The sequence below is a fragment of the Pollachius pollachius genome (assembly GCF_949987615.1).
Source record: "Pollachius pollachius genome assembly, chromosome: 3".
NCBI lineage: Eukaryota > Metazoa > Chordata > Actinopteri > Gadiformes > Gadidae > Pollachius > Pollachius pollachius.
In genome coordinates, this window is record NC_136936.1 from 36547614 (window position 1) to 36562613 (window position 15000).

Consider the following 15000-nt stretch of genomic DNA (forward strand, 5'->3'; position numbering starts at 1 on the left):
CGACGCAGCCATCGTGTAGTGGGTTGGCGGAGGTCGTGACCTTTACAGATACGAGGAGACAGACAGGGCTGTCCCGGGCTTGGAGAGACGTGCGCTGGCAGAAGGCTGATTATGCAGAGATAACATTTACGCGTTAATCAACAGAGAGACCACGGCGACGGCCCCTGCAGCTCCTCCTGTTCTGGCTGTGGGCTTCTGACGCAGACGCTGACACCTCCTCACAGGAATTAATGAAAACGCGAGGTCCAGAGGTCAAGGAGCCTGCTCATATACATACATATGTTAACCCATAATACGCTTATAAGGGCTGAGACGTCAGTGTTGCGTCTCCTATTTAGATATAGATGAACTCTTATTATGCTTACTATGGAGTCAGTGTTATGTTTTACTTTTTTGTTTAAAAGTGCATTTAGAATGTATGGATTCCATTTTTACATATATTATTTTCAATTCAAAGGGCTTCATTGGCATGGGAAAGATTGCGAAAGCACCTAGAAAGGATAATGGAAAGACTGTATACGAACATTTTGTAAACAAAACAATTCAATCACATGTTGGATTTTACATTTATGGATTTATCACAGATGGATGATTCTACGTTCTACTGAAAGGAAACTCTATGTTGTCAACTTTCATACTGTAGGGTTGCGACTAGCAAACCATAAACGGGTGACTGAACATTACACATAGTTTTCTATGTTCTAAGACCTAATAGGGGTGTACTGTATGGATTAACGATATACGCAGATAAATACTTACAGAAACATTCATTATTTGTCTTTTTATATTTTAAATCACATAATGAGTGGATCCCTGTCCTCAAAGACTGCAGACATAGGTGCAGTGTTTTGGTGGTCCCCAGAGGTTCCACAACTAAAGAGTGACTATCGACGCCCTAGGAACCATTAACCACCATCCAGTGTCTACCAGTCCATAAAGCCCACCTCTCAGCCATCTGCAGCCCCCAGACAGGGGCCTGCTACACGGAGGTCATGTCCGTACTCCCCAGAATCGTGTCTTTAAGATTCCCTAGACGCCAACTCTGAAGAGACACACCGTCACGTCTCTGGCAATTACAATACACTAAAGACCACTGTGGTGTAGCACTTTCACTGTCTGCCACTGTCTGACTCACTCCCATCTCCAGCTGTCTCTACCTCTCTCAATCTCTCATCTCTCTATCACGGTATCCCTCTCTTTATCTTCTCTCACTTTTACCCAGTCGGTACATCTATCTATCACGTCATCTTTCTCTTTCTGTGTCTGTCTTTTGCACTCAATCGCTCCATCTCTCTATCAGACCTTTCTTTTTCTCTCTTTCACTCCATCTCTCTTATCTGTCTCTACCTTTTACAATCCCTCATCTCAGTTACTATCATATCATCTCTCTTTCATCTATCCATCTCTCTATCTCTCTCTTGCTTCATTTCCCTCCCTCTTTATCTCGCTCTCTCAATCACTCCATCTCTATCTTTTGCCGGTGATGCAAATCCATAGGAATACAGATAACGCAATCATGGAACCAAAAACTGACTGGAACTCGCAACATAAATATACTTGACTGTATTCTATCATCTAATATATTTGAATCTTTTTTGTTTTGATCTTTTCTTATTTTTCCTCTCTCCTCTTTCCTCCTCCGTCTCTTCCTCCTACGTCCTAACTATCCTAGGTTGTTGTGTTGAGAGTGCAGTGGTGGAACTCAGTGTGTTTGTCTAAGTGTGTTTGCGTCTATGTGTGTATGTGGGTGTGTTCTCCAAGGTCGCAGAGCTGTACTTTTCTGCCGAGTAGCGGACTTTGAGACGGCTTAGCGGTGTTTAAACCTTCCATTCCCGCCACCGACACAGGATAAACCCCACACTGCTGACACATGCACACACACACACACGTACACACACAATCACACACGCAAACGCACACACACACTAACGGACACATACAAACACTGACACACACATCGCATGCACAGACACACACACAAACACTCACAGCAATACACAACGACATACAAACACATGATCAAAGATGCATACACACATGCACACACACACACACACACACATGCACACATGCACACTCATAGAAACACAAACAAGATAAGAAATACTTTATTAATCCCAGATGGGAAATTAGGGATCATGCACACACGCACGCCAAGCAGACAGACATATATACATTTTGTGTATTTGGCTATACTGTGCCAGACATTTCTAATATACATGGACCTAAATCTCTTAACATTAACATACTGACGGAACAGACACAAAAGTCTCTCTCGTTCTCTCTCTCCCTCTCGCTTGTGCTCTCGCTCCAAAATTCTACCTCTCCATAGTTATGCTCATCCTTTACTACAGGTACTACACTATTTGGTTGGCCTGCTTCCTCTTCACACACACACACACACACACACACACACACACACACACACACACACACACACACACACACACACACACACACACACACACACAGTTCATTTGTAGGGACATTTTCGACACCTCTCATACGGTTCCATCTCTGCCTGTGTCCGGGGTTGTCGACTGTGCTTTCTGTTGTCCTGACAACCGAGGTGGTAGGCTGGTCACCCGCTTCCTTGCAAGCACACACAAACACACACTCAAACACATTCACACACACACGTCCATTTATGTCCTTACCATCCAGCATGCTGTCTTCATCTGTATCTTTGTCTTGACACGCTTTATAACTGCGTTGTTCAATTTTAGTTTTCATATTCCTTTCGGGATTCTCTCTCTCTTGCCCTCATCCTCCACCATCTCTTACTCCCATTTCCTCTCTGTCCTTCTTTCAAATGCGTTTCATAAAACACATTAGGGCTTCTCTTTGGTTAATCTGTAAGTTAGTGTCGACTAGAGGTTCAACTTTAGGCATTTCTCGGGAAGAGAGGCAAGATGAGGGAGGCCTTGGCCATTGTTTAATGTCAGTGGAACTGGGCCTAAGTGGAGCATTCAGGTGAGATTTAACTCAGGATTAAAAGGTTGAGGCGCTTAATGTCAAGCGGATGAGGGCTTTCAGAGAGGCCCTTTTCCACTCTGCTGGAGGAACAAATGAACTGAACTGTGGGTTCCCTCCCCCCTCGCGCTCTCCCCCCTCTCTCTCACCCAGTCTCTCCCTCCTCTCCCTCCTTATTTCTCTCTCACTCGCTTCCACCCCCTCTCTCTCTCTCTCGCTTTCTCCATCCCCATCTGTGTTCCACCTTTCTCTCCGCTTCCCCTCTGCTCCCACAACCTCTATTTCCCTCTCTCCTCCCTCCTGTGACTCATCCTCTTACAAGCTCTCTCTCCAAACCCCTCTCCCTTTCTCTAATTTATTCTCTCCTCCTCTCCCACCCCTTCTTTCTCGCCCTCCATCTCTGTTCACCCCCCTCCCTCTATAAGTGAGAAGTAAAAGTACTACTAATAATTTGTTATAATATTACAAAGGTATTTTTTCGTCAAAAAATCCAATAAAATATGAAAACACGTCTCCCTCTACTCTCTCCCTCCCCCCCCCCAGAAGGAGGAGCCGGTGCGGGCCCCCCCCCAGCTCCCGGAGGACGGCAAGGAGGAGCTGATGCTGGAGGTGGCCCTGAACGAGAGCGGGTCAGCGGGCCTGGGGGTCAGCCTAAAGGGCAACAAGTCCCGACACACAGGGGCCGACCTGGGCATCTTCATCAAGTCCATCATACATGGAGGGGCCGCCTACAAGGTGACGACTCATAGTGTACTCCTGGTTATGATATATGAGATGTATAATATCATCCACTACAAGGAGACCACTCATAGTATACCCCTGGTTATAATATAGTTTAGGTAGGTATCATCCACTACAAGGTGTCTACTCATAGAATACTCCTGGTTATACTATAGTATATGTATAGTGTCGTCCACTACAAGGTACCTACTCATAGTGTACTCATGGTTATAATATATTAGATATAATCCACTAAAAGGTGACTAGTAGTACTCATAGTATACTCCTAGTTATACTATAAAATGGTTATCATCCATTACAAGGAGAATACTCCCAGTAGTACTCTGAGAACTAGTGTCTTGTGTACAAAATAATCCACTACACCGTGACTAGCAGTTCTCACAGTTAAGGTATATATTATATCATGTACTACAAGGTGACTAGTAATTCTGATAGTAGGACTGCTAGTAATTCAACTAGTATTAATACTACTAGTATCATCCACAGAACGGCTGCAATAATACCCCTAGTACTATCCGACTATTAATGTTATCCAAGTCAAGTGAATTAGTACTAATATGAATGACAGGACTACATACAATCCTGTTCTGCTGACCTTTGACCTCCCCGGCACCAGACCTGACCCCTTCACTCCCTTTAACACGCACACACACACACACACACACACACACACACACAGACACAGACACAGACTCGCACAAAACTACACAGACACACACACACACGCACAAAACTACACAGACACACACACACACAAAATTACACAGACACACACACAAGGCTAGACACACACGCACACACACACAGTCACAAAACTACACACACGCACACAACCATGATTTGAGGTAGTTTAAACCTATTCTACTAGCGCATGTCACTGTTGTAGTTGTACCGAGTATGTGTTTGTGCATCTGCGTGCGTCAGGATGGGCGTCTGCGTGTCAACGACCAGCTGGTGGGGGTGAACGGGGAGTCGCTGCTGGGGCGATCAAACCACGTTGCCATGGAGACGCTGCGGCGCTCCATGTCCCAGGAGGGCAACCTGAGAGGGACAATACAACTGTTGGTGCTGAGAGTACAGGTACACACACACACACACACACACACACACACACACACACACACACACACACACACACACACGCACACACTCCAGTTCAGACACATGTAAATCGTTCGATGTGTATTTATGAAATGTGTTTGTGTGGAGAAAAACTGGCGCATTGGAGCAACACTAGACCACTTGAGGGTTAGTCTGACACAGATGGATGAAGTTAAAACAATAAATAGAGAAATAAATAGAAATTGCCATCTGTTACTGAGTAGAGCCTGGAAAAACACACACACAGATTAAATTATTTGCACTCAGTAGACGAAAATAGATATCTACACATCTGAGTCACATTAGCTTGTTATGGCACAGAGTCATGGCCCTCGCTTTTGACACATTCATAACATCTTAACCCAACCTGCATTACATAATGACGTCATAACCTAGCCTATTGTTCATGACATCATAAACTAAGCTACAATGCATAATGATGTCATAACCAAACCTAATGTTCATGACATCCTAACCTAACCTACTTTTCATCATCACAACATAACTTAACCATCTGTTCCTGAAATCATAATCGGACCTACTGTACATATTGACATCGTAACCTTTTTGTTAAATTCATAACATCATAACCTAGCCTATGGCGCATTCACAAAATCATAACCTTACCTACTGTTCATTATCACATCAGAACTTAAACTTATCTTCCCATAAGCTGACCTACTCGACATGGTGTCATAACCTACCCAACACATTTATAACATAAAAACCTAACCTATGGTACTTAATCAGATCACAACCTAACGCACTGTTTATGACATCATAATATAACCTACTGTCTATCATGACATCACAGCCTAACCTACTGTTCATGACATCAGAACATAACCTACTGTCCATCATGACATCACAACCTAATCTACTCTTCATGACATCATGACATAAACTACTATCCATCATGACATCACAACCTAACCTACTGTTCATGACCTTATATCATTGCCTTCTATACATCATGACATTACAACGTAACCTACTGTCCACGACATCATAACATCATCTGTTATACATGATGACGTCGTAACCTAAGCTACTGTTCATCATGAAATCATAACCTGTATATATACATATAATGTATAAAATGACAGCATTACTTTACCTACTTTGAATCATGACATCATATGCAGACAGTATAACCAATGAACTCATAACCTAACCTACTTCATAACAGCCTAACCTAAACCTACTGTAAAAGAAATTTCTCTGTCTGCTCTCTCTGACCGCACAGAAAGAACATTAACACTTCAGCCATTCAAGTGTGTGTGTGTGTGTGTGTGTGTGTGTGTGTGTGTGTGTGTGTGTGTGTGTCCTTGACTGAGCTGGTAGCTCTCTTTGAAAGGCAGAGTGATACACAATCTTGCTCACAATGGAGCCCAGACTGTTCTTTTTTCAGCATTTCTACAAAGCCTAGCATGCACTGACAAATACACACACACACACACACACAAACACACACACACTGGCGCATAGGATCATGCTGGCACACACACATGCACACCTTTTCATTTGAATGGCTCAGGTGTGAACACGGTTCTCTCTCATCTCCTGTTAGTGGTGCTGGAGTGGACTCCTACTCCAGTTGGGATGGAGATGTGCACTTAATGCCATGCAAGTAAACCTGCAAAAAGAGAGAGAGAGAGAGGGAGAGAGAGAGGGAGAGAGAGAGAGGGGCAGGCTGGCTCACCAACGGGGGCGTCAGACACAGAGTGTTGGAGAGTTAGAGAGGGATGGGGAGATGGAAATGGAGAGGGAGGGATGGAGGGAGGTACATAGAGAGAGATGGCAAGAGAGGGGAGGGGTTGGAGCCCTGTGCGCCAGACTTTGATGTAGGGTTGATCTGTAGGTATGTGTGTGTTTGTGTGTGTGGATCTGCTACGGGAGCCGACCACCCAGCAGACAGGGCACAGTAGGGCAGCCTAGAGCAGTCCGGGTGTAGGCAGGTGGAGCGGGGGGGCCATGAAGAGGCTGGGCAGGGTAGAGCACCAGCCTCAAAGCCCCCCTCCCATTCATCTCTCCTCCTCCTGCTCCTGATGCTCAGTGAGGACGGGATGAAAGGCAGGAAGGATAAGAGACAGGTCGCCCTAAAAGCCTTCTATTGGCTGGGCGACTGGGTGCTCTTAACGGCGGGAAATGCCCCGCTTTTGTCTTCCCTCCCATCTGCTCCTTCTCCCCCTTCTCCTCTATTCTCCTCTTTTTATTCGGCCTGTGAGCCTCCATCCAATCTCTCACACATACGGACACACGCAAACATTCACGCAGACACACACGCAGGCCCAAACGCACACACACCCATGCTCCACTGGTCTCTACTCCTTACTCCTCCAGCCTGCTCCTTCTCCCGACTCCTGGTCCCGCTCCACGTGCGCCCTCAACGCTGGTCTTTCGTCGCTCTTTTCTGCTCAGAAGCCTGTTTTAGTCGCGAGATAAGCTCTCCGATAAATCACTCACACGCTCACACACACCCTCGCGTGCACCACAGACTAAACCCACACAGGGGTGTGTGTGTGTGTTTAGTTGAGGACATTGACAACCTCGCAGGTCGTGAGAATCCCAAGTCCCCCGTGAATCCTTCACCTCAGTCCTTCATCACCCTTTGTCCTTTAAATCTCCCTCTGTCTGTCTCCTCTCTCGCTCTCTCGCCCCCTCTCTCTCGCTCCGTCTCCATGTCTCTCTTTGCTCGGGCAACCTGTCTGACAGCAGCGTGTATGAATGGAGAGAGGGAAACAGGGCCAGGCTCTGGTCATACAGGGTTTGGCTGGGGGGGAGACACCGAGAGAGAGGGGGAGGGAGGGAGAATTGTAGACTTGTCCGTGGAGGCGAGAGGAAACAAGATTTGACAGACCCAAATCCCTCCACCTCCTAAGTCTCTTCCTGTCTGTCTGTGTGTCTGTCTGCCTGCCTGTGTGTACTGAACTAAATGGAGAGGAAGAATCTGTAAACGATAGGATTGATAAGATAGACGAGTGCAGGTGGGTTAGGATGGATGGGTGGATGGGTGAATGAGCTCAAGAAAAGTATTGAAGCAGTTGATAACAAAACCATGGCTTTCACAATCCCAGTCTCCATACCGACGTATCCATCATCATTTTCTCTAATAGCAGTGTTGTTTCTGTTTTTTCTCTCTCAGGATCAGCACGGCATGTCATCCAACCGCTCGTTTGACAGCACCCACGGACTTCCCGGATTGGCCAACCAGACCAATGGGACTGCCCACGCGCACATGATTAACAACAGCCTCTACTCCTCTGACGGTGAGCTAATAACTAGCAATCATGCAGAATTTGGTTGTTTATGCTGTGTTATTTACCGTAAAATGTCCCTAACTGTTGATGAAGCAATGCTGTTGAAACAGCCACCGCTCTGTTCGATTTAGCTGCCTGCTATTGGCCAGGATTTAATCACATCAACGCACAACACAATAATAAAACTCCTCGATGTAATCGGGGTAAAGCTCCACCAGACCTGCCTGATAGAGGAGTAAGAGAAGGGAGATGACCTGGGAGGATCTAGTTCACACTGGATATGGGCAGTTGGTCTGTAGATCTATTCTATAGATCAGTCCGTCCCAACCTTTGACTTTTGAGGTTTACCACTCAATTGTCATTAAGACCTTTTGTGATCCACCTCATATGCAAACGCTAAAAAAAAGATAGAGCCCATGCAGTGGCTTGTGTGGGTGCCAGCGGGGACAGTGCCTTTGCTCCCGGTTATATAAAATACACAAACAAACACAAAACATCAATGGGGAAAATTAAACTGGAACACAAATGATGCACAAAGCCACCCTATTTTTTTTATATTAATTAGCCATTACACTCTCACTCTAACTTCTACTGAACAATATCAATATTTTATAATATATTTATATTAAATTATCCAATTACCTTCTCTTTTTTTTATATATTATGGTCACTTGGTCTAATTTGAGAATTAAATCCCACAGACCCCGTGCAGTACCCTGGTGTGCCTCAAGTGGTAGGCCGACCATGGGTTGAAGAACAAGGCTATAGATTACCTCCTCCACCGCTGTAGCGGCCATATCCTGTAAATTATACCGTGAACCGGCTCCATTTCCATTGAGATGAAATGGAGCATGTAGATGTAGAAAGGGGAATTTCAACGTGCTTCATATATTCTATAAAACATATATTACCTACTGGGAGGCATCAAAGGAGAGCAGAGTTAAGTTAAGCAGGGAACAGGTTTCCTAATGTGGAACAATTAGCGTAATGTTGTGGAGATGAAACGAGCTGAGAACACGAACAATACGCAGACAGAAGACATACTTTGTTTCATAATGCTCCATATTAATGAGAGCGCTGCCGTTGCCATTTCCTCCTCTCATTTATACATATATTTCTGACTCTCAAACACTTTTTGTTCCTTTCTTTATTTTGTTCTTTCATCTTTTCTACTTGCTTTCATCCTTGCTTTCATCCTCTCTTTGGTTCTTTCTTTCTTTCCTTCAAGGTAGCCGTGTTCGTTTTTGCTTAGTTTGGAGCTATTTTGGTTCAGTTCGTTCATGTATTCCATTGTGCCTCCCTCCTTTCTCTCTCTCTCTCGCTCTCTCTCTGTTTATCTGCAACTCTTCCTATCCCTGCTGATATACTGTCTTGTTTATTCATGTGTTCAAGGTTGCTTACTGTGTGTGTGTGTGTGTGTGTATTGCTATCTAGGCCTTACGTCTGGTTGTGTGTGTATAATGGGATCTATTAATACAGTTGTTGTTTGGTTTACGAGTATTTTGGTAACCGTATAGTGTGTGTGTGTGTGTGTGTGTGTGATCTCACCGAGTCTGGTAAACACCCTGACCTCGAATACACAGAGCTGTTCAAATTCACCTCTGCTTGCATAAAGAGTGAGCGTGTGTGTTTTTGGGTGTGTACATGAGCCGGTTCCCTTTTCCGATTGCTTATCATCCGACCGACTCCCTGATGAATTAGTTTAGATTCAAAACAGCCCTATGTCATGTCAAAAGTAAAACTATGAAACCAGTCTAACACAAATTTGAACGAGGAGGCATTAGTTGAATGATTCTTTGAGAGTGTATGAATGCAGGCGTTACCCATCCCAATCTTCTCATTCATCTTAATCTCCAACGTTCTTCCGACTCTTTCACCTTTTCTCTCCCTGTCTCTGTCATTATACACCCCTTTCTCCCCCTCTGCCGCAACCTGTTAACCCTTCTTTATTCATACATTTGACTCTGTAACCGTTATGAACCTGTGAGACTATATTTGTAGACTTTATTTTTGCTCTGAATACTGATTGGCTGTGTGTCTGTCCCCAGTGACCAATGGTAGTTACTCATACATGGACGATGAAGAGGATGAAGAGCTGTCTCATCGGGAACATGACCTCACACACGGACACTACAGGTGTGTGTGTGTGTTTGTGTGCGTGTGTGCGTTGTAAGTAAGAATATATTCACTGTGTGTGTGTGTGTGTGTGTGTGTGTGTGTTCTTTCCTCCAGGGAGCCGTCCCTCTCCCCCAGCCTGCGGGGTCTCTCCTACCCGACCCCCATGCCACTCGACGTGGCCCAGACCCCCACCAGTCCCCAGCCCCAGCGGCAGTACCAGCACGTCAAGGCCTCCAAGAGCATGGACCTGGGTACGAGTCCCACTGAGAGCCAGCAGCGACCCGGTGGGACACGGTTCAGTACCTCCGCTGCATGGCTCTCCGGAGCTCAGCGCACTGACCCTGCATGGAGGACTGGCCGGCTCTCTCTAATTCAGTGCTGCACGCTCATGTGCATGTGTGCCTGCACACATGCTAGCACACACACACATACGTTAAGGCATGCAGACATGCTAGCACACACACGTTCAGGGCATGCACACGCACATGCATGTGTATGTAGGATCTACACAAATAGTTGAATGTCAACACAAACGCGCACATTTACACAAAACGTACAAACTGCGTTTTCTCTCACACACAAACACACACACACACACACACACACACACACACACACACACACACACACATATACAAAACCACACAAACAAGCGCATGCACTAAAAAATGCACCTCAACTAATGTTGGTAAGAATGACGCCAAAAAAACAATGCTTAGGGTTTGTTTGTTCGTCTGAATTCATGCATTTGTGTGCCATGCTTGTGTGTTTTATTTTGTTGAAATTGTGTGATTAATACTACAAAGGTTATTACCAGCGCGCATCTAAAGTCTAATTATAGAATAACCATTATTTTTAATAAGGAATATCACTTAACAATTGGAATAATTGAGAGAAACTACCATGGCGCGCGCACACACACACACACAAACACACACACACACACACACACACACACACACACACACACACACAGTAAATGAGGAAGCCAGCTGATGTAGGCGCAGTAACCACACAGCACCAGTTTGCCACGTGCGCTGTGCTGCTGAGGTAGTCAGGGTGGTTAGCCACACACACACACACACACACACACACACACGCATACACACAAACACACACACGCATACCACAGCCCATTGAGACACATGGCCTCTCCACTATATAGTTTTCTATTGAGGAACAACCCAATAACCGACATTAGTGTGTGTGTGTGTGTGTGTGTGTGTGTGACAGAGTAAGTTGCTGTTTCGTGGGGTTAGGACCTCGCGTAATGAAAAGTTATTAGAACTAGGTAGGAAGGGTGGGGGGATTAAGTGAGATGAATGGTCTGATAAATAGCGCGAGAGAGAGAGGGAGGGATGGAGGGAAGAGAGGGAGACATTAGATAAATAAAATAAGTTAAAGAGAACTTTAGGGAGAGGAAAATGGATCGAAAGCAAAAAAGAAAACTGTTGAAAAGCAAGGAAAAAAACATTTGTTGGAAACAGTTAGCAGTATCAAGAACGGGAGTTCTGCCAGTGTGTGTGTTTGCCTGCGGGCCGGATCTTGTGTGTGTGTGTGTGTGTGTGTGTGTGTGTGTGTGTGTGTGTGTGTGTGTGTGTGTGTCAGCTTGTATTAACTTCAGTGTTTTTTCCTCTTGTTTTAGTGGCAGATGAGAGCAATGTGGGGTCCCTAGTGAGCAACCAAACAGGTGAGTCACACAAATACACACACACACACACACACACACACTGAACACACACACAAACGCACACTGAACACAGACATACCACACACACACACACACACACACACACACACACACACACACACACACACAAACACACACTCAGTTAGACACACAAAATCCACATTCACGCGGGGTAACAAATTGTTGTTAAATTATTCCATCCATCTTGATCAGCCGAACGAGGTTTCTTTCAGGACAGAAACAGAAACAGTCTAACTACCGTCTCCTGGGATCCGAACACACAACACAGGGTGGGAAAAAGACAAATGAAAGACAAGGAGAACAGATGGAAAGAGGGAAAGAAAGATGTGATGGATAGCGAGAAGGGGCTTTGTGATTAAACCGCTGTCGTCTGGAATATTCCATATTTCTCCAGCTCTCTCTCTCCCTCCAATATTTGTTAAGAGTTTCTTTACATCATATCTTCTCTTCATTAGAGCTCCTGTCTATTTGTCTCTCTTTGGCTATTCATGGCTCACGCACACGCAAAATGCAGAAACAAACACACACACACACACACACACACACACACACACACACCAGTAGTTCCTTTCCAAACCTCTTTCTCTCCACTGCCCCCCCCCCTTCTCCTCTCCTCTTTACCTCCATCTCTAAGTCCATCCTTCGTTCTAACAAAGTGCAGATGAAAGCTGAAGTGACCTATATGGAGAGGGAGAGAGATAGAGAACTATAGAGAGAGAGACATCCACACAGGATTAAAAACAGCTGCCCTTATCAGCCAGCATTTATTTCTACTTTAAAGTTTCCTATCCAACTTTTTATATTCGCCCACTTGACCTTGAAGTGTATCCTCCACTAAATTTGTATCTCTCTCTCGCTCTCGCTCTCTCTCTCTCTCTCTCTCTCTCTCTCTCTCTCCCTCTCTCATGTCTTCCACATGCTCCCTCTACCTTTAAAATCGGTCTGCCTGCATCACACTCACATGCACACATGCGCGCACACACACACGCACACACTGGTGTGATTCATAAGAGGAGCTGAGACTGCACGATGACATCAGGCAGAGGGAAAGCCATGTATAGGGACGGATGAAATGAAAGACCTATAGAGATAACCCCCTCATACCGTGCATTATGAATGCTGGCATAACACAAGGATCCCTGAGAAGGGATCTGGGCTGTGTTCCAGCGCGGTCCCGTGCACACGTACCACTCCACGGGCTTACAGAACCCTAGCGACCGTGCAGCAACGCACGCCTAGCAACCCAGCGGCCTCAGTGCAATCTGGAAAACATTACGCTTGCGTCCAACCCACTCTCCTTCTTGTACTGCTCCAATATAATTTAAATATATACGTATATACACACATATATGGGTGTGTGGTGGATTGGGCCTCTGGACAGCTGCGGGGACTGGGAGAGAGGAGGGGAGGGTAAAGGGATTGAGGGGAAAGAGGAGGTGAGGGAGAGAGTGGGGAGTGTTGAGGGAGAAAGAGGGAGAGAGGGGAGAAAGAGGGAGAGAGAGGGGATGGTTGAGGGAGAAATGGATGAGGGGAATAGCAGGGCAGAGGAGAGGTAGAGAGTGTGAAGGGTGAGAGGGGAGGGGTGGGAATCTGGTAAGAAAGAGTAGTTATGGGAAATCTGACTACGCTTAAACTACTGGACTTTCCCTCCACACCGCAAGAGAATGCATACTTAAAAGCACACACACACACACACACACACACACACACAGACACGTGCGCACCTACTTCTCGGTTCAGTAATGGAAAGGCAGCATTAGTGTTTGGAAAATGTGAACGTTGTCAGGCTTGGTATTATTTTATAATGGTGCCATATCTGAGATGCCAGCAGACTAAATTACAGTTACGGTTAGTGGAGTGTGTGTGCATATGTTGAAATATCTGTGGCTTTCTGCATGTCTGCGGCAATGCAATGGCCTGTGTGTATAGTTATGTGGCTGGCTGATCGCACAAAAGCGTGTGTGTGCGTGTGTGTGTGTGTGTGTCCGTGCTCGTGTGTCTGTTATAGAGATATCAATGCACTAAAGACTGCACCAAAATCGACGTAGCAAAATAATGTGCGCCCCACACGCCCATCACTCCCACATTGAAAAGAAATAAAATACTCCAAAGTCCATTTCATTTGAGATTGGAAACATTACAAGAACTATTGAGACGATACCAACCGAAGACAGACACAGACAGACAGAAATATGCAGAAGTTGAACAGCATCAGCGCTTATGTCTCAAACGATGACTTTATTTAGCTCGGTGTGTTGAATCGACTCGTTCCTTCTGTCTCAGTGAAGGTGTGGGTCATGAATGATTTGGCTGCTGTAGATACAGCAGAACTGCTTCTATGATGGGCCGTATGAGACATTATTCAGAATTAGCATGCGCATACACATATGAAACTAAACTCATTCACATACTATACTGAAAACCTTGCACACATACAAGTGAAAAGCTTTTAAATACACAACTGACACAAACAACTGAAAAATGATACGCTCACATACACAACTGAAAAGCTTGCATAAAAACTAATGAAACCTTTTACATGGACTACTGAAATGCTTTCACACATACTAGTAAAATGCTCTCATATACACAGCTGAAAAATGTCCTCCTACACAAACATCTGAAACCATTCACATACTATATTGAAAACCTCAAACACACACACAAGTGAAAGCTTTTACATACACAACTGAAACACCTTTACTCAAACAACTGAAAAGCTCTCGTAACTAGTGGAACCTTTTACATGGACTAGTGAAATGCTTTCACACGTACTAGTAAAATGTGCTCATATACACAGCTTAAGAATTCTCTCTCGCATACACATATGAAACTATTCACATACTATACTGAAAACCTCAGACATGTATGTGAAAGTGTTTCACTCATATGTGTGTGATTATTTCAGTGAAAACGGAAGGCATTTCAGTGAAAACGGAAGCCGTTTTAGTTTAAACAGAAGGCGGTTGTAAAAAGAAAGCGCGCAATTCAGACAAAGAATAGGCACAGACATATGCTACAGACACAGGAGCTACACTGATGTCTGCTTAACAACAGCCTACAGGTAGCCACCGCTGTATGATTTGTGCATTTATG

At 45.0% G+C, this 15000-nt stretch overlaps 1 protein-coding gene across 1 annotated transcript in view; it reads left to right on the forward strand.

Annotated features, from left to right (window-relative positions):
* LOC307073300 (partitioning defective 3 homolog B-like) overlaps nt 1-15000 on the forward strand; it is a 188073-nt gene that overhangs the window by 85092 nt on the left and 87981 nt on the right. Inside the window, exons 13-18 of the mRNA XM_079733031.1 lie at nt 3517-3708; nt 4639-4794; nt 7961-8084; nt 10124-10211; nt 10308-10477; nt 11839-11883. Coding sequence (XP_079589157.1) covers nt 3517-3708; nt 4639-4794; nt 7961-8084; nt 10124-10211; nt 10308-10477; nt 11839-11883 — 775 coding nt within the window. The remainder of the gene's footprint in view (nt 1-3516; nt 3709-4638; nt 4795-7960; nt 8085-10123; nt 10212-10307; nt 10478-11838; nt 11884-15000) is intronic.